Genomic DNA, 26,080 nt, shown 5'->3' on the forward strand with positions numbered 1-26,080 from the left:
ACCCCGTGGCCCTAAAACCACCCTCCAATGTTTTCAGCATGGCCGACGTGCCCTTCCCGGCCAGCCTGTCAGTGCGAGGAGCCCGGTTCTTCATCGGCAGCAGGAAAAGGACCAAAGGCCTGTTCACGGTAAGTAAGGTAGGGGCTTCCCGTCCCACCCCCCAACACCAGTGCTCACAGAGGGACCGTCCCTGCAGGCCTGCTGTCCTCATGCTCCGACTGACAGGTTGGGGTGTGTGCCACGCGGATCAGGGAGCCCTGGGCTATACTGGGACCCCTTACTGGCCAGGCACATTTTGCCATGTTCCCTCTTCCTGACACACACATGGCCACGGCCACCACAGCTCACACCCTCTACCCCCAGGGACCTGCTCTGTGTCCTCTTCTGTGGAAACCTTCCCCCCACCCCTCAGAGAAGATGGGCCTTGTACCCATCCCCTGCAGCCCTGACCGCCCTCAGACCGACTGGGTGCTCGCTCATTACCTGCCTGTCCCCTAGACTGCAGCCGGGCGAGCTTGTTCCGTGAGTGCAAGGGATTTGTTTCGTGCTGTGTTGTGTCCAGACCCATGTCTGATACACGATAGGTGCTTGGTGAATATTTATGGATGGCGTGCTTGGGTGGATGGATAAATGCGTGGCTGGGTGGATGGACGGATGAGGGAGTGGTGGATGGATGAATGGATGGATGGACAGATGAGGGAGTGATGGATGGATAAACGGATGGATGGATGGATAGATGGATGGATGAGGGAGTGGTGGACGGATGGATGGATGGATGGACAGATGAGGGAGTGATGGATGGATGGTGGGTGGATTATGGGTGGGTAGATGGATAGATGGTTGGATGAGTGATGGATGGACACATGGTGAATGGATCGATGGGTGGGTGGATGGACAGACAAAAGGACAGATGGTTGGATGAGCAATACAGCCCAGTCACCTTAGGTTAGTTCACAGGAAAAACCCCTTCCATGACTCACTTACCTTAGAATGATATTGAATTCCCCACCATTGCTCTCAGCGCTCCCCAACCCCCCAGCCAATCAGCAGACTCTTCTCTCCTAGCTCTAGAGGTCGATGGACCTACCATCCCCCATTCCCACCCCTCCCCCAGGGTTCAGACAGGTTGAGCCCTGGGGTCCTGGGGCTCTGGTGACGAGGTTCTGAACACGCCGTCCATCTCTCCGCAGGGCTTGGTGAGGCAGCTGGTCCTGCTGCCCGGCTCAGACGCCACCCTGCGGCTCTGTCCCTGCCCGGGTGCCGAGCTGGCCGTGCTGTCCATCCCTCCTGTTCTGCAGGGTATCACAGGGAAGCCAGAAGATAATGAGGTGCTAAAATATCCCTATGGTTAGTAGGTCAACACCACCCACTCTCCTTCACCAAAGGTGGCCCCACGAGCCTCGTCGCTTTCCCACGTCCCCTGGGAGCAGACAGGAGAGTGATTATCAAATTAACAGAAGGACTGTCTCCGTCAAACCAGCCAGCACCATCCGCCTTTCCTCCAGGAGGCTTGCCCAGTGGCCGCCAAACCCCACTTGGATGGTGTCCCCAGGGAACCGCTGGTCCTGCTTGGGACGCCGGGGGCTGTTTCCTAACGTCACGTTCCTTCCCTTGGGCCTTCTGACTTCCACCTGCTGCCTGCTTTGCCCCCGTCAGTATGTGAGGTCTTCGTCCCCATCTGCCTCTGACAGCCAGCTACACCTCAGCCCCACCCCCGGGACCCCGAGGGTCCCCTGCCCTGCTCTCCTTAGTGTGTGCTTGTGTGCTCTCCAGGTAGAAAGGTCCTGTCTGGGCAGTTTGTGTAAGCCTCACCCCTGCCCCGGAGCAGCCGCGTCCCCTCCCACCACACTCCGCCCGGGAAACAGCCTCCGCCCCTCCCAAGCCTCAGGGTCACGCTCCACCAGTCAGGGGAGCCCCGAGCACATCACCCCCACAATCTAGTCCTGGCCTGGGTTTCCCAAGTCCCAGCAACACCGGCTTGTCTGCTGCCATTTTTTTTTTTTAAAGATTTTATTTATCTGAGAGAGAGAATGAGAGAGAGAGCATGAGGGGGGCAGGGGGAGAAGCAGATTCCTGCTGAACAGGGAGCCCGATACGGGGCTCGATCCCAAGTCGCTGGGACCATCACCTGAGCTGAAACCAAGAGCTGGACTCCACCGTCAGAGCCACCCAGGCGCCCCCCCACCCCCAGCTGCTGTTTATTTGTTTGCGTTGGGGAGCACTTTAACGTCTACAGACTGGGGTGCCTGGTGACGCAGTCGGCTCAGCATCCGGCTCTGGATTCAGCTCAGGCCATGATCTCAGGGTCGTGGGATCGAGCCCCGCATTGGGCTCTGTGCTCAGTGGGGAGCCTGCTTCCCCCTGCCACTCCCCCTCCACGGCTGCTCTGTCTTGCTCTAAAGTAAATAAATCTTTCAAAAAACAGTCTACATATTGATGCCATTTATCGCCATGATATTTGGAATACTTTTATAGTAACAGTATAATTTTAATAATTTTTATTGTAAAAGAAGAGACAGAGAGGAAAATGACTTCCCTGCCCAGTGGAAATTTCCTGCTTCCGTCCAGTTCCAGCTCGGAACAAGAGGCAGGAGGCAGGCGTGTGAGCCCAGGTGCCCCCAGTGCGGGCAGCAGCGCACACGTCGCTGTGACCCGGTCTCGCAGCGTCATCAGGACCATGTGGCTTGGCCCGAGCTGAGGCAGAGCCATTGGAAGTGATGGGGTCAAATGCCAGGGAACAAGGAAAAACCAGCCTCAGGCCATGATGACTGAGGCTTTTCCAGGGGACGGTGGGCCGGCCTCTGCAGCGGGCAGGGAGGCCGGCCGGGGAGCCTCGCGGCTTCCGTCCTGCCGTGGGGGCCTCACTTCCTCCCCGGGGCCGTGTTGGAGACCCCTGCGTCCTCATGGTCCCCGCGTGTGTGCAGAAGCTAAGGCAGGATTGCCTGGGTCGGGGGCAACGTCCCAGCTCCATCTTCCTCTAGGGAACCTGCGCCTGGACGCTCCCCTTCCCTGTCTCCCCCAGAAACTGACATGAAGGTGACGCTAGGCTCCCGGCCTCCATGCACCAAAAAGGAGGACGCCCAGTTCTGGTTCGACGCCAGCCGGAAGGGGCTGTTCCTGTGCGTAGGCAGCGAGTGGGTCTCCGTGTTAGCAGGTGAGGGGGCTCTGGGACTTGGGGCTCTTCTCGAGCCAATGCTGCTCGGGAACGGGCAGCAACCCCCAGGCCAGCAGGCCTGCATGTGTCATGTGGGCAGGGCTCGGCACCCCTGCTCGTCTAGTCCCCATGGCCCCAGGGGGCAGCCTCCTGGCGTCCTGTCTACCCCTCGGATCACAGACACCAGGCGGCGATGCCGGAGCCTAGAGGCGTGCGGTTCCCCCGAGCGCTCCCGGCGGTGCCTTCCCGCGTGGGTATGAGAAGTCGAGGTTGCCCAGGGCGCCCGGGGCCCTCGTCCGCAGGAAACGGGAGCTGGCTGCAGCTGCCGCTCACGAGCCTTGACCCCAGTCCCTCGTGTACTTGAGGGCACAGCTCGTACAGGAGCCGTGAGCGTGGGGATGTCTTCTTAGGACCCGACATGTCCGGGCCGTCCCCGCAGTGTCACCGGCCATCCCGTGCGCCAGAAGCCCAGGCAGGCGCGAACGGTCTCCTCTGATGGCCTCTCTGGGAGGGTGATGCTCGCTCTGGGCCAGTCGCCCGGTGAATGCCCGACCGTGGCAGACGCGGGGTGTCTGGGCGCGGGGCCTTGGGGTCGCGCTCCCGCTCTGGGAGGCCCCAAACAGCTCCGGTCGCCGCAGCAGCCAGAGAAAAGCTGGACTATGTGGAGGAGCACCAGAGCCTGCTCACCAGCTCGGAGACGCTGGGCCTGGAGGTCTTCGCCATCCCCGAGGCCGGGCTCTTCGTGGCGGCCGCCAACCGCAAAGCCACGTCCGCCATCTACAAGTGGACAGACGACAAGTTCTCCTCGTACCAGAACATCCGCACGCACCAAGCCCAGTCCTGGAGACACTTCACCATCGGGAAAAAGGCAAGTGTGCGCCCAGCGACCGTCTCGGTCCTTCTTCTCTTGGGAAAACCCAAAGGCTGGGATGGCTCCCGCAGATGATCCGGGAAAGGATTCCTCGTGGTTTCAGCGTCTTACCTGGGTTCTCGCCGCTCGCACGGTCGGGCAGTTGGCGGCGTCTCTAATCCCAGCACGTGAAGTCTGTTTGGCTTCCTGCAGAACGGAGACGAGACCGCGCCCACCCTGCAGTCCGGCTCGACGTAGACCCACGGGGCTGAGCTAAAAGCTCGTTGGCCCATTTGATGAGCCGGTCAATGAGGTGGGAATCTCTGGGGAAGGGGCCAGACTCCCGGTGGGGGGCCAGGGCCGGAGCTGGGGGTGAGACCCTCGAGGGCAGGCCCTTTGGAGCCGGGGCCGGAAGGAGCAAGGGCCCAGATGCTGGGTCCAAGGGACGCCCTCCCCACGACGCCTTGTCTTACCAGCTCCGTCTACACCCTTGGCTCCAGGGGCAATGTCCTGGGGCCGCTGTCCTGCCCCCGGCCTCCAAATGGCTCACTCACAGCTCGTGTGTGCCAGGCACAACCTGCTCTCACCTCGGCCCGCCCCCAGGACGGCCAGGGAGCAGAATGGACAGGGCTCTCTCTGCACTCCCGTTCCCGAAGTCCGCCCCAGCCCAGCCGCGCTCCCCGTCCTGCCTGGCGAATGGCAGACTAGCGTTGGGTTGGCGACATTTCCATATAAAAAATGTTAACTTTGCTTCAAAGAAATACCAGAAAATTCGGCAAAGACAAGGCGGGGAGTTCTGTCCGGTCACTAACGCAGGCAGAGGGCTTACTGGACGCACACTCGCTCCTGGGCTCAGCAGACGAGCCCCACACACCCAGCCGGCTTGCCTCTGGGCCTATCGCAGGCCGGGCACCCATGTGTCTGACCCGGCTACGTGACAAGCGTGTGCTTCCGGGAGGGAGGAGGGCCAGGCATGGAGGACAGTCTGCGCATGAAGCTGTTCCCAAGTCTGGGGATGGAAATGGGGACGACGGGCTGACGAACACAGAGACGTGACGGACGGATCCACAGGGACACAGGCGCTCGGCAGCTGCAGCCAGGCCCCTCGCATACACTGCAAGAGCCACCGTCCCGGGCTCTCTCTTTCAGGTCTTCCTGGCTGTGGCTAATTTTGAACCGAATGAGAAGGGTCAGGAGTTCTCTGTCATTTACAAATGGAGTCAGAGGAAGCTGCGGTTCACGCCTTACCAGAGGGTCCCCACCCACAGCGCCCGGGACTGGGAGGCCTTCGAGGTGGCTGGGGAGCACTTCCTGGCCGTGGCCAACCACCGGGAAGGTAGGCCGTGGCCACGCACACGGAAGGAATCCACAGGGGCGGGGGGAGGCTGACTCACCTGCCAGTCTGTTTCCACCTGGTTAACAAATCACGACGAATCACACCTGGCCCGGTGACATCTGGGTGAACACACCTGAGCACCTCCTTCCCGTCCAGGCAGGAGGACAGGTGCACCGTCTGCGTGGGGGCCCTCACCGTGGGGGCGGGGATGCGGGCCCGACCTCCGCATTTGAAACTAAGCAGCTAACTAACCAACTAACGAGCCTCCTCGTCGGGGGGCGGGCTGGGGAGGTGGGAAGGTCAGCTGCTGGGCTGGCAGAGGGACGGCGGTGCAGACAGTGTGCGGGCAGAGTCGCTGGAGGGATGCGGGACGTTGCTTCGTGCCTTCTGGGCACAAACCCTGGGACGCAGCAGGTGCAGAGTGGGGGCCAGGCCTGGCCGGGGCTGGGGACCTGGTTTCTGGGGTGATGGCCTGAGTGACCGCGGCTGGGGGATGTCTGCCTGGTGTCCCTCACGGCGGCCGCTGGCTCGCAGGTGACAACCACAACATCGACAGCGTCATCTACAAGTGGAACCCGAGGACGCGCCTCTTCGAGGCCAACCAGACCATTGCCACGTCCGGCGCCTACGACTGGGAGTTCTTCACCGTGGGGCCCTACTCGTTCCTGGTGGTGGCCAACGCCTTCAACGGCACGTCCACGAAGCTGCACTCGCACCTCTACGTCTGGCTCCTCGGCTCCTTCCAGCTCTTCCAGGCCTTCCTGGTAAGGAGCCGTGGGAGCCCCGAGTCCCGCCTCCGTCAGGCCACCCGGCTTCTGCCACGAGGCAGCTAGAGACAGGGGACCAGGAGAGCCAGGACCGGTGCCCGGCTGCAGGCCCTCACCAAGCACCGCCCCCCACGGGAGGCTCAGGCTGAGCCCGTGCTGCCCCAAGACAAGCCCGACACTGAGGCGGGAAGGGCCCTGCCCGCCCTCTGTCAGGAGCTTCCTAGGCAGCGCGCGGTGCTCAGCGGAGCTCGTGGCCCCTGGCCAGGCCCCGATCGTCTGAAGGGCCCATGGGCGTCAGACTCCTGCCCTGGGGCAGCCGGGCAGCAGGCCCCTGGCCGGCCCGAGTATGGGGGCAGGGACAGCACTGGCCACTGTCCCTTCAGACTGTGAAGTCCCTCAGCGGGTTGCAGGCTCCACGGGCAGTCTGGCAAAGTGCAGAGGAGCGAGGGGCCACACCATCGTTAATCGGGACGCCATCGTGCTGGCTCCGGGCCTGGCCAAGGGTCGTGGGAAGCAGGTGCAGGGGTGAGGTGGGGATGCACGCAGCCCATCTTGGGACACCGGGCGGGCGCTGGCTACCTTCCCCGCTCCCGATGGAGCTGTGGGCCCTCGTTCTCTACTCACTGCAATCACCGTGGAGAGCTGTCAACCGCCGACAGGACTCCTCTCTCCCTGATCCTTCCGGAACATCCCTCTGCTTGTCTGTCTGGCAGTCAGTGCGGCTCCCTCGGGGAGGACATGAGGACAAGCTGCAGAGGGTGAGGGCCGCTGCAGGAGGGCGGCCGGGTCCGCGATGTGTAGGCGGGAGGCGGTAGAGAAGAGCCAAGAGAGTGGCCCCTCTTGGCCGCGGGCAGGGGGAGTGGCCGGGCCGTGTGCCCAGCGCGGGGAGGTCCAGGGCAGCCGCGGAGTGACGCTGAAGTTCCTGTGGGACAAGGCGGCCTGGGGTGAGCACGAGGCATGGCCCCGAGTTTCCTGGCAGGAGGAGGTGGTTCCTGGGGCTGCGACTCCGGAGATGGGGAGCCCAGAAGAGGAGGGCTGGCGGTGGGCAGGAGTCCTCGCAGCCACGGGCCTCCTTGTGGGCCTCAGAGACTGAGCACTGAGCCAGGCTGGATCAAAGTGCGGAGCCAGGAGCTTTACCCACCACCTCCCAGTCAGTCCTCACGGCCGCCCTGAGAGCTGAGTGCTGCCCGTAGTCTCCCTTCACGCCCGGGGACGCCGAGGCACAGGGTCCCGGGACCGGCGCCTGGCCGAGCCAGGATGGGAGCCCAGGTGGTGCCATCACTCAGTCCAGCGGTGGACAGATCGTCGAGCACAAGCTCCCTCCATGGCACCCGCCATCGCCATGAGGCCAGGACCCCAGAAGACAGGTGGGCTGGCCGGGGGCAGAGCCGTTCCCAACAATGGGGCTGGGCGTGGGTTCACCAATTTGGAAAGCGTTCAGCAACGGGCTGGTGTGGGGTCTGCCTGTCGCACGCCCCGTGGAACTAGAGCCCAGCCCATGAGAAGGTGGTGCTAGAGGGTCTGGGAGCCGACCCTAGGTGGCCACATAGGGAATCGAGGGGAGGCCTAGATGCACAGGCTGGGGCTGACAACCGGCCCCAGAGCCATTGTGGAAGGGCCTGCCCGGTGACAGGCACAAGGCAGCTCATGGGGGAACGGCACAGGCTGTAAATGACCTGCCAGGGCACCGGGGTCACGTGGAGGCCAGCTGGGGGAGGGAGTCCACGGGCCCGTGCATCAGGAGCCCGCGGGGGTGCGACCGTGGGACCGGAAGGCTTCAGTCTGAAGGGTGTTGCAGGATGAGTGCTTCCAAGGAGCTGGTGGGTGGGCGGGGGCGGGGAGCAGGCCCCGGGGTGTCCCCAGAACAGGGTCCCGTAACGAGCGTGGAGGGAGCTGCCTGCGGCTGCATGGTCACCCTGGCCCGGTCTTGAGCAGAACCGACAAACCACGCGTTTGGTAGGACTCGGGCTCCTGCCGGGCTGGGAGGGCGTCCCGGAGATCGTCGTCCTGCGGCTAGCAGCGCCGGGATCCCAGCTCTCTGCACTTGAACTGAAGGCCCCGGTAGAACCACCTTCTTCATCAAGGGCTGCTCCCGGAGGCACTGCCTGGCAGGGACAGAGCCACCCGCCGCCGTCCTCCCCAGGGCCACGCACGGACAGCGGGGGCTCCGGGCGTTGGTGAAGGACCGAGATAGGAAACAGTTGAACTCGTGTGCAGACGTGCACCCGCGCCGGACCACACCCAGCTAACTCGAGGAACACGAGGGATTTTAAAATTGTAATTACCCTAATTACCCTTTAAATTCTAATTACCTTCAGAAGAACTCAAGGAAACATCACCTTTGTAAAGTCTGTACCAAATGCCATGAAGGGACAGTTCCTGGGCATTAAAAAGATGGTTGCTGGCCCTACAGGAAGATACTTGTCAACCAGACTGGAAAGTCGAGGCAGGGGAAATGTCTAGATGCAGAACGAGAAGATGAGACAGACCGAGGGGATCAACCCAGGAGATCCAGAAGGAGTGACGAGGGAGCGGAGAGCAATGGGGCCATCGAGGGGCTCCCAGACCCGGGACCATGCCGGCCGCTGGGGGACGCTGGCCCCGGAGACCAGATCCGAGAGGCTCAGGCTGTCACACCGCGGGTTTCTCCCCTGGGTTCCGAGTGAGACCACTTCCAGTCCGAATTCTGTGTGCTGTGCCGTGGGCGGGAGAAGGAACCCAGGCCACCACCCGGGGTTAGTCCCCACCCAGTGAAGCGTGACGAGGGCCCCTGGACCTCCTCTGGCGTGTGGCTTCTCCATCCGAGGAGAGGCAGGAAGCCCCCTCCGGCCGCCGGCCGTCAGCCCCCACCCAGGGTCGGCGCCGGCTGGCCGGCGCAGCTGCGTGGGACATGGAAACCGGGTGGGGGTGCTGCCCACGACGTGTGCGCCTGCATGTACTGGAGTCACCAGACACCGGGAATCAGGGGGAGCTGCGGCTCCGCCCAGATGGTGGTGAAGGCAAGTTCCAGGGCGAGGACAGTCCCGATGGCCTGCGGAGAGAGTCCAGGGGGCCAGCTGGGGAAGAGGAGGACAGCATGGACACGCGGCCGGCTGGCATGAAGACAGGATGGAGGGACGGAGGTGCAGCAGACGCCCCCGGGAGGGGCTTGTGGACGCGGCGTCCCCAGGGTGCTACCCACGTCACAGAGCAGGACGGAACAGCTCCAGGGGAGGGCAGGACCCGCGAGAGGCTGGAACACAAGGTCATGGCAGAGACAGGGATTGTCTTCCCCAAAAAGGAAAAAGAGGGGAGCGGGGATGGGTTGGGATTGCAGCGGCAATCCCCAGCTTATTGGACAGCCGCCACGGGCAACACTCCGGAGCTCGTGTGCGAGGATCCACGGGCAGGGTGGTCACTGTTCAACAGAGTCTGCTTGACCTGCATGTGGGGACCGTCCCCAGGGTGGCACGGATCTCCTCCCACCACTGAAACCCCGGAGAAGGGCAAGGCTTGGCGGGAGTGACACTGGGAGGCGGTCTGGACACCGTAAGTGCCGACAGGGACATCCTGATCCTGGAGTCACCCCGTGGACAGAGCCTGCAGGCTCGGTCTGGGGTCCGACACTGAGTGTCTGTGTTGGGGCTCCTTGGTAGAGGGACAAGGGGAAGAGGTGGTGAAGGACGGAAGGGGGCCCGTGTGTTCTTCCTAGAGCTCCAGGAGTCAGAGGCATTTCCCGGGGACCCCTTAAGGGGCACAGTCACCCACAGCCCCCAGGCAGGGGCCACACTGTCTCTAGGGGCCCAGGCCCCAGACGACAGGCCGGGCTCCCCACCCGGCAAGACCCAATGGCCGTGGGCCCTGCCCTGTGCTTGGGACGTGGTTTTTCCTGTTCCTGAAGGCCTCGGGCCAGAAACGCTGGGATTCCCACCGGTGCCAAACTTTCTTGCTTCCCCCTCTGGAAAGCCTTTCCGCTGTTGGTAGAGATATTTGAAGGCAGATCTGCGGTCGCCCTCGCTCAGCCGGCTCGTGGTTCGCCCGCAGGCCCAGTTCACAGATGAGAACACTGAGGCGGGAAGCGAGGGGACCCAGCTGGGGGCACAGGTGGGGTGTGGAGGGGCCATCGGTCCATACAAGGCCCCATCATTGCGGGGGAGCCTGGAGTCTGGCCTGGGGCCCTGAAAGGGGTCCCTGGGGCCATGCATGTCCTCCCCGCACCTGTGAGTGTGGCTCATCCCTCTGAGAGCTTTCTGTCCGCCGGGGGCTGGGAGGAGAGACTGAGCGTTGCTGAGCAGACCCTCCTGGGGTCTTAGCCTGCGCTGAAGGCAGGTGGGAGAGGCTGCCAGACCGTGGTTTCAGGACTCCATCCCCAGCAACGTGGGTCGACAGCCAGCCCCGATGGCAGCCGCTGTTCTGCATTTTGGGGCGGCCTCTGAGCGCCCGCCCCAGTCTGCGGGGGATCCCAGGAGCCAGAACTCTGGGGGCACCACTGTCCCCCGACCCTGCAGGCCACCGAGGGAGGCCCCAGGGGGCCAGCGACTTCACACCCTGCCCCAAGGCCTTCCCTTATGCGCCCCATCTCCTCACACCTCGACAGTCCTCAAACCCCGCAGCAGCCCACTTTCATGGTTTGCCAGCGATCCCCCCACTGTGTTTAATCCTTTTAGGTCCTGGCACTGCCTGAATGTTTCCTGTTTGAAGTTTTACAGCATCTTTTGTGACCGTGTGCTTTGAAGCAGGCAAGATTGGGAGCTTTGAAAGACCTCGGGGCCCTTTTCCAGAGGGCGGGGCCAGGCGTGGGGCCCATGGTGTTAAGGACGTCCCGCAGGACGGTACTGGCAAGGAGCTGGGGCGCGCTGGGCACCCGAGGTCGGCTCGCAAGGAAGGCCCTGGCCATAAGGGGCTGGTGGCTGGTGTGAATGGGAGGCTGGCTGCTCACAGCACCACCCCCCCCGAAGGAATTCCAGAATCTTCCTGCCAGTGGCAGACACAGGGCTCCGATGACTGGGCCTCCTCATCTTAGAGCCAAGGGGGCCCGGGCTGGGTGTGTCCAGGAAGGCAGGAGCTCTGTCCATGGGAAATCTAGCCTCCTGCGCTCACGGGCTGTGGGGGGGGGGGCGGCGGTCACTGTCATCAGATGTGGACCCAGCATGGGGGTTGGGAGAGGGGAGGGAGCCGCTGACCATGTCGGGGTTTGTGGCCCGGGCGGAGGGCTGATGGGCGTGAGGGGCTGGCAGAGCGCCCACAGGACCCCCGGGGGAGAGTCTCAGGTACCAGGGACGAGTGCAGCCGGTGAGGGAGGGACGGGCAGGGGTGCCGGCGGTCAGCGTGCGTGTGGGGGCGGTTCGTGAAGCTGCGGCTCGTCAGAGGCTCCGTTTGCACCGAGCGCGTGAGAGTCCAGAAGCAGCTGGGAGGCAGACAAGCATGCGGGGTTGACAGCGGTACCTGCAAGCTGGGTGGTGGCAGTGCCCCTCGGGGTCAGCACTGCGGGGCGGCCCTGGGATGCGGGCTGCCTCCTGGCGGCTTCTGTTTGCTCGGGGGGGCAGGCAGCCTGGGGGAGACCCAGAGATCAGCCAGGGAGGGTGTTGCTCCCCCGGAGCCCCCCAGAGCTGGAGTTCACCCGCCCTGGCCAACTGCCTTCTGTGGGGTTAGCAGCAGTCCCACCCCGGGGCCCTCTGGGGGCCGCCCGCCTTCCCTTGGAAGCACACCTGTCTCCCTGTCCTGCCCCCGGGCACCCCCGACTTTGACTCTTTGCTCCATCAAAGCCGGAACCCAAGGGCCTCCTGGCCCAGCCTGACCCTCTGGCCACCGGGAGCCGCCCACGAGGGAGGCTGTTGGGGGCTCCAGGTGCGTCTGGCTGCCACGTCCCTGAAAAGCCATCATCCTGCCAAGGCGCTCGGGCAGCCTGCCAGGCACCGTGCCGGGGGCAGTTGGGACAGGCCCAGGGGAATTCCATGCAGAGGGATGGCGGGAGGTGTCGGCCACCTCGCCAGGTGCCAGGCAGGGTTTGGCAGGCCTGTTGGATGTGGGAATTCCTTCTGTCTCTGATGAGTCCCTAATGCACCAGGATCCAGGAGCCGCCTGACAGCAGGCCCGAGGCCCCTGCTCCCCCCCGGGCCAGGCCGGCGCAGCCGCGGGCAGAGACGCTCCCCACTCTTCGGAGCTGAGGGTGCGGGGGTTGGCCTTGCTCTGAGAGGGGCTCCAGCAGCCCTGCGTGGGGAGGAAGGGGTCATCGGCAGCCAATGGCTGTGGCCCCAGGAGGCCTCCTGGGGGTCTTGGCCACCCTGTGGCCAGATAAAATCCCGGATGCTGAGCTCAACTTGGGCTCCAGGTAAACCATGAATAACTTCAGTAAAGTCTGTCCCCAGCAGTGCACAGGACACACACAGACTGAAACCCCTGCTTACCTGGAATTGGAAGTGCATGAGGCACCCTAGTCCTTGCTGTATGGAGGCGCGGAGCAGGGCAGACAACACCCCTCCAAACCACTCACGCACCGAGGGCTCCTCCCTGCCTTCTGCTGCCAGCCCCCCCTCGGCCGTCCATCCCGCCCCAGCACCGCCTCTGCCCGCACTCCGGGAGCCTCCCACAGCCCCCCTCGGGCCCCCGTCTGTACGCACCTCCATGCTGGCCCTGAAGGTGCGTGAGCGGGCTGAGGTCGTGAGGCTGGGAGCCGGAGGGAAGCCCTGGTGCCCAGGGGCGGGGGGTTTAAACCACCTGCCGGCCACATTACTGTGAGGTGTGCGCGCGCCTGCATGTATACAGGCATGTGTGGATGTGTGGGTATAGTGTGTGTATGCAGGCACGTGCGGGTGTGTGCACACATGTGTGCATGCAGGAGCACATGGCGTAGGTACATATGTGTGCACGCGTGGGCCTGCAGGCTCGCGCCTTTGCACACGTGCGTCTCCCACTGGTGTGGCTTCCCCAGCGCAGGGCTGGAGGCAGCCTGTGGTCCTGTGGACTGACGCTCGCGTTCGCATCTGAGCACCCGCAGGACTGTCCGTGTGACTCTCTGCGCGGGTGTGGGTCCCCAGCAGGTGTCCTGGGGACCATCCTGACGGCTCCGTTGGTCGCAGGAGTCTGTGAGCCTGCTTGGATGTGAGGTGACCCCAGGGGACAGACCCCGTGCCCCTCGTGGAGCCACAGACACGCTCATCCAGAAGGGCCTGAGCCCAGCTCCCGGCGCCCGCACTGAGTCAGTGACCGCGGGGGGTCCAGGTCCCCTTGTCCTTGTCCTAGGGGGTCTTACTGTTTCAGCTGAAACTCACCTGTTTCCGCTCCTCAGGACAGGGCCAGACCTGTTTCTGGAGCCGCTGGACTAGGAGGCCGTTCAGGGGCCGCGGGAGGACTGTTCTCAGCGGTCGGAGGGGCCCCGGCAGACAACGGCCCCCTCTGCTGGGCATGGAGAGAATGCTGCCTCGACCCACGGAGTTTGGTCTTGGTCCGGTGGCTGGGATTGGACAGGGGACAAGCAGTCAGGCTGGCCGCACATCCCGAATTTGCAAGTGGGGACAGTGACACCCCAGCAGGTGACAGATGTGCCAGGGAGCTCACCTCCCTGGGTACGCACGTCCACCCGCACACCCTCACCTTCCCACCCTTGTTTTCCATTCGATGATGCGGAGGATGTTTCCCCGTGGACACCGAGCTCCCCTCATCCCTGGTGTCGCTGCCCCGTTGTCCCCGCGCCCTGCGGTCCAGGACGTGTCGTCTCCTGCTGCCTTTGAGCTTCTCAGCCTGTCTTCTGCGCCACCTACGGGGACACGACGTGTCCAGGCGCGGGTATCTTACTTACTCTGCGCTGGTCTCTGATCTTCTTGGACCTGTGGTTGGTGTTTTTAATCCAGTCTGGAAACAGTTCAGCCCTCGTGCTTGTGAATGTTCTCTCTGTCTCCTCCTCTTGCCCTCTCACGGGTGCCAGACTACATCACGTGGTCCCGCAGGACGTGGGCTCTGTCCGTGTGTCTTGGAACCTCTTTTCCCCTTCGTGCGCTTCCGTTCGGATGACTCCTGACGGTCTCCCTGCAGTTCCCCGATTGTCCCTTCTGGACAGCCCCGGAGCTGTCCCGTCCCGCGAGCGTCTGAATCGAGACACGACATTTCCGTTAGAGACGGCGCCTCGGCTCCGGCGGTTTTCACGCTGCCGAACGTCCGCTTCTGCGCTTGCCACGTGCGCGTTTCCCGAGGGCTCTACCCAGAGCCCCCCTGGAGCCTACGTGGGCAGCGGCGGTATTTGCGCTGTTGCTCGCTTCCGATCCGTGTTTCTCTCGATCACGCATCGCTCTTGCCTTCTGTGGAAGCCTCCAGCCTCCCGACGGCTGCCCCTGAGTCCCTGGACGCTGGCCCCAGGTGTGAGCTCAGGGGCTGGACAAGACCCCGAGAGGTCGACGAGGCGACATTGGGGCTCCCCCTTCTGGGCTCCCTCCTGTCTCGGGTGTTCCCTCTCATTTCTAGCCGCTCCGGAAGCTCAGGCTCTCCCCTGGGGACCCCCAGCCAGCCGGCCTGCTGTACCCACTGAGGGCCCTGTCCCTGCAGCAGGGGGTGAGGGGTCCTCAGAGGGGGAGTCAGGCAAACACGCGCCACGTGCACGGGATTCCCTTTGTTCCGGGGTCACGGCCCCTGCGGGGTGGGCCTGCCCTTGGCCCTGTCCGGAGCCTCCACTTGAGGCAGGCTCAGCTGTGTTTGCACCTGGCCAGCAGGTGTGGTCTGCATCAGAAGCTGGAAGTCCGTCCATGCAAATGCCCGCTTCTGTGGCCCACGGGGACAGACAGGGTCAACGGAACCCCTCTGTGCTGACACGGGCACCGAGAGCCCAGCGGCATCCACTCGCGTGGCTTAGGCTCCCCGAGGGCTCTTCCATCCGCCACAGACCCACCACGGGGAGCCACGCTCACCCTCTCTGGCTTGACCCCCTCCATCCGCAGTCTTCCTATGCAGTTGCCCAAAGGGCCTCCCCTGCATGGACCCCTCGTCTCCCTAGGAAAATGCGCCCATTTATTTCGGGCCCCACCTCTCTCCTCAGGGCTCAGAGCCTGCATCTGGGCTCCTCCGGTCCCGTCCTTCCTTATGCACCAGCACCCCCATAATCCCCGAGATGCTGGCCACAAACGGGGCAGAAACGTCCTCCTCGTGGGCCCCCATGCAAGTCAGCTCCTGCAGAGTGAGCTCTGGGCAGAGGCTCCGCAGTGCGCCGTCCGCGTACCAGTCCCACCCCGTTTCCTCAGGCACAGCTCACCCTCGAGGGTGATGAAGGATTTACGGAGGAACAGCATGCACGGGGCGCCCAGGGGTGGGGCTGTTGATCGGACCCAGGGAAAACCTCAGGCCTGGGACAGCATGTCGTGAGAAACACAATCGCCTAGAGGTTGCTTCAGAGGTCAGAGCTGGGACTGGAGGAAGCAGGGAAGGCTCCCTGGAAGAGGTGTTTTAGCGGCTGGAACTTGCAGGACGGGCAGCACTGGGGTGGGGGAGCGGGAGGCACGGAAGGCTAAGTGAGAAGCACTTGGCACAGGTGATCTCTCTGGGTGTGGGTACGTTTGGGTACCACACACAGGACGGGGGTGGCGGCCGTGAGGCTGGGAAGTGAGCAAAGCCGGCGGGGGGAGGGCCGCCTGTCCGGTGCCTGCTGCGCGGTGGGTGCCGCGCCGTGTCTGAGGGCCAGCTGGGACGCTGCAGAGGGGTGCTGTCCTCTCCTTCTCGCCCTGCCCAGACATTCGGCGCCGCGGACTGGGAGGTTTTCCACATCGGAGAGAGGGTCTTCCTCGCAGTCGCCAACAGCCACAGCTACGACGTGGAGATGCGCGTGCGCAACGACTCCTACCTCATCAACTCGGTCATCTATGAGCTGAACGTCACCGCGCAGACCTTCGTCAAGTTCCAGGAGATTCCCACCTGCAGGTGCGCCCGGGCCGGGGGCGGGGGTCAGGGGCAGGGCCCACGTCACTTACGTGATGACGCTGCCCTCGGGGTCAGCACGGCTGGAGCCGGGCATGCGGCGGCTCCTGGTGCGCAAGCGTGTCCCCATCTGTGGGGCTGCGCCGTGGCCTCTCGGGGCTCCTCCCAGGACAGCTGAGTGACTCTGGGGCCCAAACTCTCACCTTGGCCCTGAGACTTTCCAACCGTGCACCTTGCTCGTTTGTTTGCTGCGGTTCCATGATTTTTATTAAATTCGCAGATCCGTGCAACCATCACCAGGTGGTTTTAGGGTATTTTCATCACCCCAAGAGGAAACCCCCCACCATTCAGCTGTCACTCCCCCTCCCCAGCCCCGGCAGTCAGCCGTCTACTTTCTCCATGGAGTTCCCCATCCTGGACGTTTCGTCCACGTGGAATCACGTGGGAGGTGACCCCTGGTGCCTGCCGTCCTCCCTGAGGCCGGTCCTCAAGGTTCCTCCGCATGTGGCGCAAGCCCAGGTTCCACAGCTTTTCACGGCCCAGCGACATCCCATCCTGCTCGTGGGTCCGTCCTGTGGGCCCCGTCCACCGCCCGCTGAGGGACAATTGACCAAGTGCCATGGCTCTGGAGAGTGGAAATAGGCCTGCTCTGGGGGCCCGGCTGGGGCGCACGGCTGGACGGCTCACTTTCCACTGCACTCGAGCAAACCTGGCATCTGGTAGGAGCCGCAGTGCCCACGGCGTGAGTCCGCTCGCTTCTGCCCCACCCGGCTGGAGGACAGATGACCATGGCGCCACACATCTGCCGCCCGCGGCCACGTCTCAGGGAACACAGCACGGGCTGAATCGCAGAATCATGACTGGCCGCAGCTCTGAGCCGGTGGACAGGGACAGGCTGGCCTGGCCTCCAGCGCCCGGCTGAGTCCCGCTGCTGCTCGCGGGGGCTCGGCCTCCCCGTCTAAGAAGGACGCAGCCTGTGGGTTTGTAGTAAGAAATACAGCTTCCGAACGTAGGAGGACATTTCTCTGTCAGTCCCTGAACCGGTGTCACACAAGGAGCCACGGACCAAATGGGTGACGTCATGGCCAGGGTCCTCACCCTGCCTCGGGGCAGGGGCAGTCCTCCATGCCGCCCTGGAATGATCACAGGCTTGGACCTTTTCTCCGATCCCTTCCACCACTTTAAAGTGAAAGATCCGTCCCACACTCCACCGCAGCACAGTGCAAGTCCACCGGCCACGGGCGGAGGAATGGATGAGCTCGCGGACCCTCCACGTAGTGTGGTATCATCTGGCCTTAAAGGAGGGACGGTGACACAGGCCACCACACACAAACCTGGGGGACACCATGCTCAGGGAGATTGGCCACCCCCAAAAGACAAACACAGTGCGACTCCAGTCATACGAGGCCCCCCCGGCACTTGAACTCTGAGGTGGAGAGTGGTTGGGGCCTCCGGGGCTCGGGGAACCTATTAGGGCTTAACGGGGACGGAGGTTGGGTTTGGGAAAGCGAGAGTCCCGGAGACGGCCGCTGGTGATGGTTGCACGGTGTTACTGACGTCCTCAGACCACCGAAAACGGTTAAGGTGACACAGTTTATGCTAGTTGTAGTTTATAAATTTTAAAAATGTTTTAAAAAGCAAACAGGTGAGTTGTACTTCCCCAGGACAGACCCAGTTCACCGTGCGAGAAGACCGCTCCGGATCTCGGGGGGCATGGGGCCCTGGCATTAGGAGAGCCGGCTCGGAGCCCGTGCCCGGTTCACTCACGCCTGCCCCCACCCCGCCCCCGTCTCCGCAGCGCCCTGGACTGGGAGTTCTTCTCGGTGGGAGAAGACTACTTCCTGGTGGTGGCAAACTCCTTTGATGGAAACACCTTCTCTGTAAACAGTATTATTTACAGGTAAAGACCCTCCAAAGGCTGCCCCCTTCCTCCCCGCTGGGTCTACCCGGGTGGCTGGGGACTCACCATTCTTGTAGGGCAGGTGGCCCGTGGGTCACGCTGACACTCGCACCTCAGGCTTGTGGCCGGAGCTACAGACTTCTGACACCGTGGCGGGAGAGGTCATGGTGTTTTCCGCTGTGAGCAGCTCCGTGCGGGATGGTGGCGGGACTGCCCTTTACCCGGTCGGCGCAGGTTTGCGTGTCCTCACACGGTGCGGGGCCCCAGCATTCGGTTCACTCTGGGTGGCTTTCAAGTTTCGTGAGCACAACCCCTGGGAGCCTTTCCTTCCCATTTCCAGCTGCGTGCCAGGATTTAACCACCGTGTCCAGACGCCCGACTAAATTATCATCTCAGGTCTGCTAGTTTTTCTTAAGAAGAATCTCGTGGAGTTTCTAGGGGTATAATTACACCCAAGAGTACAAGCAGCTTTGTCCCCTGATTTCTAATGTTTGTTCTCCTCACTGGTTTGCCGAAGTAGCTAGAAATCCCAGAACAGTCTCGGTCAGGGGACCACCGCTCTGTCCCGCTGTCTGACGGGAGCTGTCCGAGTGTCCCGGGTGGTTCTGATGTGGCCCGGACCCTCCTGCCGGCCTGGCTCTTCTCTGCCCACCTGCCGACGTAACGACTCAGGGAGGATCTCCGGGCCTTCCTGCGGCGGGCGAGCGCCCCGAACGGTGTTGCGCCGCCGCTCGGGACGCCGCCGACTTCCCAGCGCGTGGGCCTGTCGTCAAGTGTTCGCGTCCACGATAGCGCACGAGCGGGCCTGACGTTTCTCGTGGGGACTTACCTTTACCCCGTCTGATCTGGAGCGTAGCTCGGTAAACACACAGGCCGAGCTCTCCACCTCCCCTCGCGGGCTGGGCGAGTTCGCTCAGTAGAGCTGCTCCCCAGCGGACCGTTCTCGCTGCGGCCGGCCTAAGTCCTGCCATAAGGTCCCCTGGCCTGGCTCTTTTCAGGGGTGTCTCTCGAGCACCCTCCCTGATGTCTCCCACGGTGACGGGCACAACCCGTCTTTTCACCTCCTCTCCGGACAGTCGGGTCATCCGTATCTTGCTAGAAAAATCCACCGATTTTCGTTAGACTTTCTCACTTATTAGAAAGTAGAATTTCCAAGAGGACAAATTAGTTTTAGAATTCATGTGAAAGAACACATTTCGAAGGCGGCCCAGAAAATTCCGAAAAAGGAGACTCGCGAAGGAGTGCCCTGCAGCGTGGCGACGGCCGGCGGTTCTGCCGGAAGTGAGCCCGCGGGGGGCGGGGCTCACAGCCCCAGGACAGCCAGCGGCTCTCGGTCACGTGACGCGACACGTGTCGCGCTCCTCGTCCACGGGACGAGGACGCGTGGCCTGTCGCGTAACAAAGCGGCTGCAGCGAGTTTCCGTGCATCCGGAGGGCGAAGCCGTGGTCCGCTTCAGGTCGTGCCGAGAAACAGGTTTCACGCGGATGAAACACCCAGACGGAAACTCGCAAACGGCAGAAACGCCGCGGGAGGCCAAGCCGACTTCGGCCGCGCAGGTGCTCAGGAGGCCGTGGGGCTTCCGCACACGACGCTGCCGGGGTGACTCCGGACCTTTGCGGTTTCTGCGGAAAAGGCATTGCATTCAGAATCAAAGAAAAGTTGATAAAAGACCATGTTAATTTGGATCAGGGACAAGGACACGCGCAGGAAGAAAATGCAGAGTGCGTGTGAGCAGGAGCGACTGGCGGGCGGCGCACTGGGCTGTGGGGACAGGAGCCTCCCGGCCTCCCCACAAGTCACCCTAACGAGTGTCCAGATGAAAACCCTCCCGCGCTCGGCCCCAGCGCCCTGCCCTGGGGACTCCACACGCCCGCAGATCCCTTTTGGGGGCACAGACCAGAACCGCTGACTCTGCGGGTGGCCCGATGGACGGGGTCGGGGGTCAGGGCCGGGTCGCCCGGTGCTGTGCCAGGAGCTGCTACCTCCTTTGAAAACAGAGGGACTCCACGCCTGTGTGGTGACAGGCATGCGTGGGGGGCTCACCATCCACACCGGCCCCAGGAGGAGGGGGAGGTCCCAGCTCAGCGCCAACAACCAACCTTCTGGCACGGCCGGGATCCCAACCATGTCCCCCGCCCATGGGGGTATCTGCGGGCACTCTGGGCTGGCAGGATCCAGGCTGGACATGAGGAGCTACAGGGTCTTGGACAGGGTAGGGGGCCCCTTCCGGCCCTCAGTTTCCCTCTTCGTAAGCTGAATAGGCTGAGTTTCCCTTGCGTAGGCACAGGGAGAGGCACCCAGGGGCACCCAGGGGTTGGAGGGACAGGTGCAGGCCTAGAGAGGGCAACGCTGCGCTTCCCTGGTCAACCTGCAGGGGTGAGGCTGGCGCTGTGTCTCCCGCAGGTGGCAGGGCTATGAGGTACCAGCAGGGGTGGGGCTGACGCTGTGTCTCCCACAGGTGGCAGGGCTACGAGGGCTTCGTGGCTGTGCACAGCCTCCCGACCTTTGGCTGCAGGGACTGGGAGGCGTTCCGCACGGCAGCCGGCTCCTACCTCGTCTACTCCAGCGCCAAGGAACCACGCTCCCGTGTCCTGAAGCTAAGGACGGGCTGACGGCCCCCTGCACCCCCCGGAGGCCTCGGGAAGCCCGTGGTCCCTGTCCCCAGCCCACACCTGGCAGGGACGGCCGCCCACCCGCTGCCCTGGGCACCACGGCGTCGGACCGGGCGGCTGGCAGGCGGGTCTCGGAAGCCCCGGGCTGCCCTGCAAGGCTGCGCATCCCGTGGGGATTTCTCTTATAGGAAAGTTCCCACCAGACGTTACCTCAGCACCCGCGGGGCCCCCGTCCACAGCCCTGGCCAGCCCTGGCGGAGCGGGCTCCGTGCTGATGTCATTTTCTACCAACTATTTATCGTGTCCTATCTACGCAGAAATATATTTATGGTGCTTCTACCCAAAGCGTGGCAGTGTCTGCATGTGTCCGGGGGACAGCTCTTCGTGGACAGGTCACGGGAGCAGGACGCACCTGCCACCGCAGGGGGGTGTGACCCTGAGGCTCTAGTCACCCAGCTGGACACCACCTGTCCTCTACAGGGAGCTGGTGCCCCTGGCCTCAGTTTCCCCAGAAGGCAGTGGGGGTAGGTTGAAGCAAGGAACGGGCAGGGGTGTGGGTCACGTGTCCCACCCGTGGGGGACAGGGCCCATCCCTGGGGCCCGTGTGTCTGTGTACGCCCGCCGGCTCCCTGATCACCACGGCTGGCCTCATGGCCATGCAGGCTGGACCTGGAGTGCCGCCTCTGGGCCATCGCTCACTCGGCTGCCCCATGTCTGATGCCCCAGCCCTACAACCGGCAGGGCCTCCTGCTCTGGGAACCTGGGGGAGGAGGGGAGGCACCATCACCACCAGGAAGGCCTCCTGGATGGAAATCAGTGCTACTTGCCAGAAGCTCTGCTGGGGAGCCCCGTGGAGTCCAGGGAGTCCACACACGGGCAAGAGACCAGGGGTGGGGTTGAGCCAGGCCTGTTCCATTACCCACGACCACCAATTCTGGGAGAACGAAGGCCTGGGAGGGGACATGGAGCCAGGCTGCTCAGGGGCCCACACTTGGTTAAATGCTCTGTCACTTCCGTCTTGAAATTCTCAGTGATCTTTGCTGAGGATCCCAGAGCAAGGCGCGCGGTGCCACTCCAGCCGGCTGAAGCCTGGCTCCCGGGACCACATCCGTGTGAGACCCGAGGGCGCTTCCCCACTCCCAGGAAGGAAAGCGGGGTCTGCAGCATCTCAGGCTGGGCCAGACGGGGATTGCAAGAGACCTGGGCCCTCCTCATTTTCAGAAGCTGGGATTTTTCTAGAGCTCCCTTTGGGCCCATACATGGCCATGTGCCTCTGAGAGGGCTGGGGCTGACCCCAGACAGCACGTCCCTCCCAGGGAGAACAGCAAGGGCGGCGGGGGTGGGGGTGTGTCCTGGGGCCCCAGGGTGTCTGAGCCATGTGGCCGTGGTGATGGCCATGGGTCCACAGGTCCGGGGCAGCAGGCCGAGGGCACCACATGAAAGGACAGGACCCTAGTTACATGAGAACCACAGACAAACCACAGTCTGCACGCGTCCCCAGTAATGCCCAGAGCACGTACTAGAGCAGGTCTGTGCTTTGTGTGAAGTTCAGATCGCGGCGGGTGTCCAGCTCCGGTCGCTCCCTCTGTCTGCGCCCCGCGGAGCGGTGGTGGCGGACGAGCCCCTCTTAGGGTCTGCTGGGGGCAGCTCTGATTTTTCTGAGATTTAACACAAGGAAGAAAGTCAGAGGCAATGACAGGCCGGGGCAGCCACCCTGCGATGATTCTGCGTCGACTCAGAGGGTGTTTCAGGGTGACGTTAACCCCACTCAGAGGACCCCGGGGAAAGCAGACGGCTGTCTGCAACGCAGGCCCCCCAGTCAGGGCGGGAGGGTTGGAAGGACAGAGCAGGCTTCCCGAGAAGGGGGATTCCCCAGACGGGAGGTGCACCTTCGGCCCTGCCCGGCGTCCCCCAGGCCGGCGGCCCTCACAGCCTCCAAGACCCTCTGCGCCTAGTCCTTGTGACAAGGCCCTTGTCCCTCCCGCCCCGTCCCATCGGGACCGATTCTGCGGAGCCCTGCCAGCACAGTGGCCTGGCGGACAAAGCGCTCAGGAGCCAGGACGCCTCGGGTTTGGTTCTACGTGCCACGACCCAGTCACCCAGCCTCGGTTTACCCGTGGGGGAAGGGCCTGCTGCGCCATCCCACAACTTCTCTCTCCCTGGAGAGATCAGGACAGACGTGAGCTAGCTTCCTCTCGGCCGGGCGGGTGTTGCTGTGGCGTGGGGCTCGCCCTGGGGGGGGCGCGGGGCCGGAGACGGTCCCCCCAGGGAGGAAGGCGGCTGGGGACGCACAGCACACGCAGCGGGAGCGACCGCGTCCCCGCACGGAGCTTTGCCAGCAAACAGCGCCACCGCGTCCTTGGCCCAGTATCTGATCTCTGTTCTCCTGAGTGTGAGTCCAGGTTTGTTTAAGTTACGAACGCAAACAAGAGGGGAAACGGGCTGAACGTTAAAATATTTACATCTTCGGGGCACCTGGGTGGCTCAGTGGGTTAAAGCCTCTGCCTTCAGCTCAAGTCACGATCCCAGGGTCCTGGGATCAAGCCCCACATCGGGTTCTCTGCTCAGCAGGGAGCCTGCTTCCTCCTCTCTCTCTGCCTGCCTGTCTGCCTACTTGTGATCTCTGTCTGTCAAATAAATAAATAAATCTTTGAAAAAGAAAAAACAGCTTTTAAAATATTTACATCTTCTCCAGTGAGCGCTCTGGTTTCTGTCCAGTTGGTGAAGGTTTGCCGGGCTGTGGGCGGCTCCACGTGAATCTGCGTGTCACCTGTGGGGCCACGTGCTTGTCACGCGGGCAGCCGCGCTGTTTCCTCTGGGCGGCGTTCCAGGGTCTGCTGGGCTGACATCGTCTGTGAACCCATGGGGTTCTCTCTAAGGGTCTTCACTGGGATAAAGAAGGTCGTGTCTTGAAGTCGGGATTTCCTGGAGAAATCCTGTCCGAGGCAGCTTCTCCAGGTCCTGCTCGGGCCCAGGCTCCCCCCGGAACAAGGCTCAGCACGACCCGTCCCCCGGGTCTGGCCAGGAGGCGACTCTGCCTCTCTCACAGTCTGTCAGGTCGGGAAGCGGAGGACTGCGGGCCAAGTGCCTCGTCCACCGCGGTCGTCGCTCCCAGCGTGATGCGTTCCTCTTCCAAACGCCTCTGGACCTCACCACCACCAACATGGACCCCAGCGTCTGCCACACACACTCAGACACACACACACGCACACCATCCTATAAACATCTGCTCAGGCACGCACACGCATGCACACGCCTCCCACACCCATACCCATTCACACACGTGCACACCTTGAAAACACACTTACACACATACCTACAGACACACACACACCTCCCATATACACATTCGCTCAGGCATGCCCACGCACACACATGTACATACTTTCACACCCCACACATGCGCACACACCAGCTCACATCTCACACACACCCCCATATGCACCTGCTCACACACACCCATGCACACACACGTACTCAACACCCTCACACACACACAGGCACACACCAGCGTACACCTTGCACACACCTACACACGTGCACACGTATACACGCTCACATGTGCACAAGTATGCATGCCCCACACCTGTACACACATAGACACACACAGTTGTGCACACGTCTTCCGGTCCCTCCTAGCCAAGGGCTATGTCCCGGGCAGACCCGGGGCCTGGTTCTGCGGAAGCTCAGTGCCGGCTGACAGCCCGGGTGGTGATGGCCGACTGCTCGCACCGAGTGCCCACTATGTGCCCGCTGTCCTGCCGGGCCTGGGGACACGCACATGACCACACAGTCCAGCCACCACTAAACTCTCTGGGGGTTAAAACCCGGATTCCTCAGGGTGAACAAGGCCCCACAGACCCGCCGTCTCCTCCTCTCCTTGGCCCCCACCCGGTCCCGCAGGCTGCCTCCACCTCCCTGCCCGCGGGTCATTCACCTGCTCCCCTCCAGGCTGGCATTCTCCGTCCCTTGTCTCAGCTTTCCCTCATCCGGCCCCTGCGAGAGGCCCTCCCCGACTCAGGTCAACAGAAGCCCCCACCCCAACCTCCAGTGCACCCAGGACACCGTCTCTCTCACCTGCTCGCACTTTACCACACAAAACAGAGAAGTTGGAACACGCGGGTTTGCTCCTTCGTGTCTAGCTCTGCCTATGGATATGTGGGGCCATTTACTGCAGGCTCCGAGAGGTCCCCGCGGTGCAGGCTCCCTGGGGGCTTCCGGCCCTCCCCGCGGTGGAGATGCCTTGCGCGCCCCCGGCCCTCTGCCCCCCGGCTGGAGACTCATCCATGTCATGACATCGGCACTTTGTTTGTTCTTACTGCTGACTTTATTTTACTTCGTTAAAGGATTTACCTATTTATTTGAGACAGAGAGTGCACAGAAGGAGAGGGAGAGGAAGGGAAGCAGGCTCCCTGCCGAGCAGGGAGCCCCCAGGACCCCGAGATCACGACTGGAGCCGAAGGCAGACGCCTCACCGCTGAGCCCCTCAGGCACCCTCTTATTGCTGATTTTACTGCTCATTTTTGTTGCTTTATTCCCTCCTATGACAAGTCCGTCACTTGTGTATCTGTTCTCCTACCGACCAGCCTCTGGGTGGTTTCCCGTCCGGGGCTGCAGCAGATGTCACCAAGCCCCGTGCGTGGCCCGTGGGGTCACTTCTGGAACCGCGTACCCAGGGGCAGAGCTTTCTCACCAGCCGCTCTCCAACGGCCTGGCCGTTTTCAAGTCTTCCGTTCCCGTGATAACAGAGAGAACTCTCAGCCTGACGGCCCGCAGGGACTCCCATGTCGCTGTGTGTCTCCGGAGCGCAGGCGGTCTGCCCTTTGCCCGGGAAAAAACACGAGAGGTCGGCGGGAACCTGGTAGAAACAGTGAGAGAATTTCACAAGTTCAGTCGGCTCAGAAGTGCGTACAAGGGCCCAAGCCCAGCTTGTCGGCTTCCACGGAGGGAGGACAACAGAGAGCCAGAAAGACAGGCACTGCCTGCCAGGTCCACAGAACAGCGGGCTGGCCCTGTGGTGGCCTCCTGTGGCCACTGTCGCAAACAGTCACACACTAGTGGCCTAAAGCAACGAGAATGTACTATCTTACAGCTCTGGGGCTCAGAGGGCCCAGCCGGGTCTTACTAGGCCAAGGTCAAGGGGTGGGCGGCAGCATCACTCCCCTGGGGGCCCCAGGGCGACCCCTTCCTGTCTCCTCCAGCTTCTAGAAGCCGCCTGCTTTCCTCATGGGGGGGGGCTCCTCCTCCACCTTCATGGCCAGCAGCGGGGGGCTCGCTGCCGTCTGCCTGGGTCACTTTCTTCTGCCCCCCTTCCACCTGCAACCATCACGAAGCCCATCTGGACGACAGAGGATAGTGTCCCTTTCCCAAGGCCCCTGGCCAGCAACCCGAACCCCACCTTGCTGTGGGACCTAGTGACAGGTTCTGGGGATTCAAAGCTGGGGGCATCTTTGAGGGCCCAGCACTCCCAGGAGATTTGACCCCCCCCCCCCCACTTCCACTGCATGAACAGCTGAGACCCCCCTGCCTGGGTCCCAGAGCCCGGTGTGTTCCCCGAGAGGGCTCCCGTGCAGGGGGAGGGGCA

General features: G+C 62.9%; 1 protein-coding gene across 1 annotated transcript in view; it reads left to right on the forward strand.

Annotated features, from left to right (window-relative positions):
- Positions 1 to 20,925, forward strand: part of TSPEAR (thrombospondin type laminin G domain and EAR repeats) — a gene marked incomplete at its 5' end in the record, with an annotated part of 59,130 nt that extends 38,205 nt beyond the window's left edge. Inside the window, 9 exons of the mRNA XM_047708516.1 lie at positions 38 to 128; positions 1,191 to 1,347; positions 3,023 to 3,154; positions 3,796 to 4,022; positions 5,154 to 5,340; positions 5,875 to 6,104; positions 15,799 to 15,986; positions 17,782 to 17,883; positions 20,343 to 20,925. Of these exons, the coding sequence (XP_047564472.1) occupies positions 38 to 128; positions 1,191 to 1,347; positions 3,023 to 3,154; positions 3,796 to 4,022; positions 5,154 to 5,340; positions 5,875 to 6,104; positions 15,799 to 15,986; positions 17,782 to 17,883; positions 20,343 to 20,496 (1,468 nt within the window). The remainder of the gene's footprint in view (positions 1 to 37; positions 129 to 1,190; positions 1,348 to 3,022; positions 3,155 to 3,795; positions 4,023 to 5,153; positions 5,341 to 5,874; positions 6,105 to 15,798; positions 15,987 to 17,781; positions 17,884 to 20,342) is intronic.
- Between the last annotated feature and the right edge of the window lie 5,155 nt (positions 20,926 to 26,080).

This window comes from Lutra lutra, chromosome 1, assembly GCF_902655055.1.
Source record: "Lutra lutra chromosome 1, mLutLut1.2, whole genome shotgun sequence".
In the NCBI taxonomy this organism is placed as follows: domain Eukaryota; kingdom Metazoa; phylum Chordata; class Mammalia; order Carnivora; family Mustelidae; genus Lutra; species Lutra lutra.